Source organism: Perca flavescens, chromosome 19, assembly GCF_004354835.1.
Source record: "Perca flavescens isolate YP-PL-M2 chromosome 19, PFLA_1.0, whole genome shotgun sequence".
NCBI lineage: Eukaryota > Metazoa > Chordata > Actinopteri > Perciformes > Percidae > Perca > Perca flavescens.
This window is the reverse complement of record NC_041349.1, coordinates 22,681,874-22,688,548: the sequence shown is the minus strand read 5'-3', so window position 1 is coordinate 22,688,548 and position 6,675 is coordinate 22,681,874. Positions and strand designations below refer to the sequence as shown.

Sequence of the window (6,675 nt, the reverse complement as noted above, 5' to 3'; positions counted from 1 at the left end):
CAAGGTGAAACCAATGAGTCTACTCTTCATCCCCCGGAAAGTGCAGAATCCTCCACGCAAGGGCCTCTCCTTTATAAACCGAACATCAAAGCCCACACGTCCAGGCCAAAAAATCCGGTGATAATCCAACGGCCCAGGAAGCTCGGATTGGTACCGTCGCCTGAAATGATAGTTCACGTGGGAGTACCAGTTTTGCTGCAGAAACCCATTGCTAGTTTGGAGCTGAGGTGTGAGGCACTGGGGGACCCTGAACTATCCCTGACATGGACAAAGAATGGAAAAGAGTTGCAGTACAACAGCAGGTAAGAACTACTCTTTAATGCGACCCATTTTTTGTGCAAAAGCGTAAACAAAACTGCAGATTTTCTTGTGTAAAAGTAGCTGATTGAGTGGTTGCGTTGTTTTTGTGTTGGCAGAGTAGGCCTGTTGTCCACCGGCTCACTGAGGATCCTGTCTCCAAGCAAGGTGGATGAGGGTCTGTACACCTGCACTGCCAGGAACCGTCTTGGAGCTACATCTCTTTCGTCTTGGCTACAGATTACAGGTAAGGTCCACAAAGGCAGAATATTGCTGCAAGCGTGTTTGAATAAACTTTAACTCTGGCCAGATAATGGTTAGTTTAACCTCTGGAGTGATTCCATGAAGTTATTCTGTGTGAATAATGTTTATCCAAACATTCAAAACTTTATTTTAAGTCAAGCTCCCAAGGTTTCGAAAAAAAATAATATATGAATATAAAACGAAGCACAAGACATCTAGAACTTTTTGTTAGGGTTATGATTAAAAAAAACGTTTTTTGACCAAATGTCAAGTTGAGTTTGACCTAATATAATTTCATGTAGTCCAGTTTTCAGTAATATGTGTTCTTTTGTGGTTCAGGCTTAGGGATTCTGGGAAAGCATTATTTTCAACTGTGAAACACACACACCTAGGCATAACCATAGACACCGATATACTGTAAGCTTTTACATACTCTGGTGGCTAAGTCAGTGATGGGGAATGTCCGGATCATGCCACAGCTCGGGTCGTCTCCTTGAAGCATGATCAGTCGCGACCTCGCTGCATTCTCATCAAAGCACCGACGCTGCCAGGTTTCCTGATGCTCCGGCACTTTTCCCTCCCCATACGACAACAATTAGAGGTTCCAGGCAATGTTTCAAAGAAGATTAAGTGGGTGCATCCCCGTTCGCCTAATCTAAACTGAGCATAACAGGGTTTAAAGATGCTGAAAAATGTCCAAACTGCAATTTCTTATTTTTTAAATCAAACTCCGTTTGAAGTCGTGTCTGATGGATGCACTTCAGAAATCTTAAGAATGCAATTCCAAGTACGTTTACAGGGAAATTGAACTTGAATTCTTGGAAAGTGCAGTCTTATTTCTGAAAGTAAGCCACTTCTAAAGATACGCGCCAAAGAATCATGATTCTCTTTGTAATGCAAAGACAACATGTAGTGCTGCTAAAATAATAGGGAGAAAGAACACATTAAGACTTGTTTTATCTGAATTGAGAAAACCATAACTGACTCCACATCACGACTATTATTGTTTCTACCAGGCAATACAAAAGCGTCTTCAGCTACAACCGATTGTATTTGGTGTGTTTGCTTTAAAATTGTAACACATTAACAGAGAGGACACTGAAACTATTATCAGCAACATACAATACAGATTAAAAAGACAAGTCTATAGCTTTTGATTTCTGCAGTGTCCAAGACCACTAAATATTGCTTGTTTTATTTTATTTTCAGATTTCAAAGGAAGAAATTGTGTGGGAGCCAGTGGCCCTATTTGCTCTGAGAGGAGTAACAGCAGCAAGTCAGCTGAGCTGTGTAATGGACAAGCCTGCCCCCTCAGGTAACTTGCTGCTACTACTACTACTACATGCTTGTCCAGATGGACACTTTGAATATTACTGTAGATTTGATAAGACCAGTTCTTATTCTTATTCTTTATTTATAAACGATAACACACATTAATGAACATCTCTGTAAATGTGCCAGTGTTAGCCAGCCGGCTAATTTTCAACTGCAGTCCTTTTGGCCAGATGATTTTAGACCAGAGCAACAGGAAGAAGCAAGACATTAGTACAGGTTAAATTATACAGACAGAAGTCAACAAGACACAACACAGACAGCTAGAGCATTAGATAAGCTATCCCTGTTTGCCATGCAGAGCCACAAGAAGCAGCAAAGCACAAGCATATCTAAACATCAAACAGCATTCACATTCAGTACAAGATATTATACAAGCATCAAAACACGGCCAAGCAACATAGGCCACAAGCCATCTTCTAACAGCGTTCAACCATACAAAACAATAACAAGCCATAACGAAAAGATAAAATAAGTTACATCACTCGTGAGGGATGCGTTAATATAGGACAGGTTAATATGATGGTAAAAATCGTTAAAATACAAATTTGTTATTCATACATATTCAAGCAATGCAAAGCGAGCTAAGTTTAATACCTAGCAAAACAAAACATTAAACATATTAGCAGAAGGTTAGCAATACTAACAACATAAAAAAAAAAATACTAAGCGACTAAAAATGTTCACAAGTCTGACTATCCAAGAGCCAGGTCTTGAGACTTTGTGTGAAATTATGGTAGGTGGTACAGTTTCTTATTTCATTTGGTAGAGTATTCCACCTATTAGAAGCTCTAACAGAAAAGCACGATTGTCTAAAGGAACTGCACCTGTAAGGGGTTACACAGTCCCCTCTCAGAACAGACCGAGTGGTTCGACCGAGTTTTTTTGTTTAATAAAAGAATTGAGTGATGGTGGAGCTTTACCATTTAGGATCTTGAACATTAGACAGATATCATTATATTTAATTAGATTTTCCCAACTAAGGATGTCATATTTGTTAAGAATTTTACAATAATGATAAGTATTTTGTTTTCTGTCTAGCACTTTGAGGGCTTGTTTATACAGAGAAAGAACAGGCTTAAGGGTTGTATCGTTCGCTTGCGTCCAGCTTGTCATACAATATAGTAGATGAGGAATAATCATTGAATTCAAGTATAATTTTGCTGCTGAAGTTGCTAGGCAGCTTCTTATATACCTAAAATTGGCGATATTGTATCTAGTTATTCCAATAACTTTTTTCACTTGTTTTTTGAAAGACAAGTTGGAATCAAGGATGATACCAAGATATTTAACATGAGAGACAACTTGAATATTCTCACCAGACACATAAACTTTGTGCTCACAATCTGAAGCGGAGTGTGTCTTTGAAAAAAACACACAAACAGTTTTCAATACATTTAAACACAGGTGAGAATTTTCAAGCCATGTAGTTACATTTTCCATTGTTGAATTAAGTTTAAGAATTGCTTCTTTTTTGTTTTTTGCATGGACGTATATTATAGTGTCATCTGCATACATCTGAGCTTCACACCCTATACAAATTGATGGCAAGTCATTTACGTATAGGCTAAACAAAAGAGGTCCTAAAATTGAACTCTGGGCTACACCCATCTCATTAATCATACGTTACCACTGTCCTCTTTACTTGCATTCCATTTCCTTTTTGAGTCTGTGAATATTTGACTACTTTGGGGCCCATTAAAACAGCTGAACTTTCTGATAAGCATATCAACTTTATAAGTTTTTGTCCACCCTTCCTCCTAATCAGGTGGCAGGTGGATCCTTGGTCACCATGCTCAGCCAGCTGTGGAGGTGGCTCCCAGACCAGGAGTGTCCGCTGCACGAAGGGTCCTGAGGGCAGATCAAGAGAGATGGAGAGCCAGCACTGCCTTGGCACGGGAAGGAGACCCTCTGACACTAGGCTATGCAACCTACTGCCCTGTGCCAGATGGGCCACTACCCACTGGGGAGCAGTGAGTCTACTTACATTGACAGCAAACACATCTCATAACATCTACATGGACTGGGTCAAGGCTTTATATTTGTGCAAAACACAATTTACCTCAGAAACTGTGTGCCAGCTCACGGACAGTTAATTTGAGGTAGTTTATCAACTGCGGAATAACTGGCACTTTAGGTGTTCATTTGTTTTCCAAATGGAGGGGGAACCAGCTGCTGCAAAGCTGTAAAGTGGTTGTAAAAGTTCCCTTTTAAAGGGGGAAGCACTCTGCTAATCTTTTATTTTATTTTATTTTATTTGTTGTAATTAGGAAAGTACCTTTTTTTCTGTTAACTTTTTCACGTATTTCCCAATTATGAGAATTTCCCATTGTGAAAATCCTATTGGGTTGCATAATAGTTACAAAAAAAAGTAGCTTATGTAGCTTATGAGGCAAGGTTTAGGTTTAAAACGTTAAATTCAGTGACAGTGGGTGTGCTTTAAAATGGCAAAACCACAAGAGGAAAGTTACTAGCAGAAAAGTATTTTCAAACTAAAAGCTGAACTTGCTGTAATCTCCTCCTTTAGTGTAATGGTCAATGTGTGGGTCCCAGTTTGGCCACACAGCACCGCCATGTTTACTGCCAAGACACAAATGCCACCAAAGTCCCCTACAGGATGTGCAGTGGACTCCAGAGGTAAATATGAATATCACAAGATATATATTATACATATGAATGATGCTGATGTACAATAAAAAGTACAGTGATACCTCATGTTTCAGTGACAAAAACACTGAACAACACTGAACACTGACAACTTTTAGAACCATTAAAACGTATGTGCGGGCGCCTGGATAGCTCACCTGGTAGAGCGGGCGCCCATACATAGAGGCTTACTCCTCGACACAGCGACCGCGGGTTTGACTCCGACCCGCGGCCCTTTGCTGCATGTCATTCCCCTTTCAAGTCTAAGCTGAAAAAAATTAATAAATAACCTACGTGTGTTTGTATTTGTAGGCCCAGCTCCCTGAAGAATTGCTCCGCAGAGGCCTGTGCCCTTCACTGGCGTGTAGGCCCGTGGACGCAGTGCACTGCCACCTGTGGGCGGCACGGTTTCCAGTCACGCCAGGTGACATGTGCACACCGTCGAACTGGAAAGGCCACACGTGAACATCACTGCATGTGGAGGCCTCGCCCTCCCAGCTGGCAGAGGTGCAATATTTTGTCCTGTGGCAGAGGTGAGAAAAAGTTGCGCTGGTTGCAAAATGGACAAGGTCACTCAATTGTGAAATGATCCTGAGTTTATTATAAGCTTTAGAGCATATTCAAACTAACTATGCTTTGCATAGGACATTTAAGAATCAACATATGCAGGGGAGAAACAAATCCTGAAGATATCCTGAGTACAGTACCAGTTTGTTGCTGTCATGATCACACTTAACTGCATGTTTCGGAGGTCTTGCCCTAATTGGAGTGGAAGAATAACTTGGATTGGAGCTAAAATTAAATTGTAAAATCATAAATTATTGCCAGGATAATTTGTGCAAACAATTACTCATGGCACATTACATTCCCTTAATGGGCCCAGTCCATAATTCATATAGTTTGGGTTTCACGTGCTGAGGTTTGGAAGCATCGGTTTCTAAAATTTCTGGCACCCTATTATAAAACAAGTGAAAGGAAATTTGCTTATGATACTCACACAAAAAAAAAAAAAGCTCTGCAACTTTAGGTATTCCCTGAAACAATGTCCCCCTTACTTTGAATGACCCACAGACTATAACAAACAGTTTACATTGGAGATATTATTACTGGGAGGACTTTTGCAAGTGGAATTTTGTCAGTGCTTTGAAAAGCACACATGAAATTCCACTAACCTCCATTGTAAATGGGTAACAGAAGTTGGTATCTAGAACCCACTTCACATACTGTAAAACTGCATGGCTACAGACTACAGGGGGTTCCATCTTGGGGAGGGGGTTCGGGTGGGCTTAAAGTGAGCATGAGTAGTAAACTGTAACGTCTGTGTATTCCAGCAGGAGAGTGTCGAGACAGCACGAGGTACTGCGAGAAGGTTCAACAGCTAGAGCTTTGTCCGCTGCCCCAGTTTAAGAGCCGCTGCTGTCATTCCTGCCGAAACACCTGAGGCGGGGCTGTAAGACGAGGGCCATGGGCGACCTGGATAGGTCAGGGGAGATGCTCAGACAGCCAACAGAGACTTGAAACCTCTATGCTCTATCCTCACACCCACAACTGTCTTCAATGACCAGTCTTGGATTAGGATACCTGAGAGTGGAGGAATGTTTGGATGGTCATACCAAGAGTGGTTGTGATCTACTTCCCTCAACGATCTCATGTGTGGGTTTGAATTTGAAAATATTTGAGAGGAGTGACGCGTCTGTTAATGAAGGCTTCGGTTTTACTTCTTTTTTTTTTCTAATCTGATGCTTATGATGCTTTCCTAAATTCTGCAAACGTGACTAAGCTACCATTTCCATTGTGAGTAATAGGTTTCTATTGCGGTGACTGCATTGTACCATAAAGGGGAACTCATACAAGAACAAACTGTCTATATTCATGCTATCTGGTGTAGTTTCTTTGCTAAAAGAATTGGGGGGAGTGCTGCGCCACTGTGTTCTATTGTAGCAACATCACTTCATCTCCAAAATAAGGTGCATATTATCATGCAATTTAGCTTCCAATACACCAATATGTAACTAATGTCCTTTTTTTTCATTGATTGACTTACCATTGACATACCCAGGGATTTTGGGTAGACCTCTGAGCTTTTGATAACCACTGGATAGTTGTGTGTTTGCCTTTATTGCAATGGTCTCCAAAACAGTGTTGATAAATAGTTGT

General features: G+C 40.7%; 1 protein-coding gene across 3 annotated transcripts in view; it reads left to right on the top strand.

Moving 5' to 3' along the window:
* The window catches only part of LOC114545734 (ADAMTS-like protein 1), a 95,459-nt gene extending 89,037 nt beyond the window's left edge, over window positions 1-6,422 (top strand). For 2 of the 3 annotated variants that reach the window (XM_028564208.1, XM_028564210.1), the window contains 7 exons: window positions 1-302; window positions 417-544; window positions 1,750-1,855; window positions 3,641-3,845; window positions 4,400-4,509; window positions 4,831-5,051; window positions 5,850-6,422. The exon at window positions 1-302 is cut by the window's left edge and continues 707 nt beyond it. In XM_028564208.1, coding sequence (XP_028420009.1) covers window positions 1-302; window positions 417-544; window positions 1,750-1,855; window positions 3,641-3,845; window positions 4,400-4,509; window positions 4,831-5,051; window positions 5,850-5,959 — 1,182 coding nt within the window. In that variant the 3' untranslated portion in view covers window positions 5,960-6,422. The remainder of the gene's footprint in view (window positions 303-416; window positions 545-1,749; window positions 1,856-3,640; window positions 3,846-4,399; window positions 4,510-4,830; window positions 5,052-5,849) is intronic. The other variant, XM_028564209.1, reaches the window with a different exon arrangement.
* Window positions 6,423-6,675: the final 253 nt, after the last annotated feature.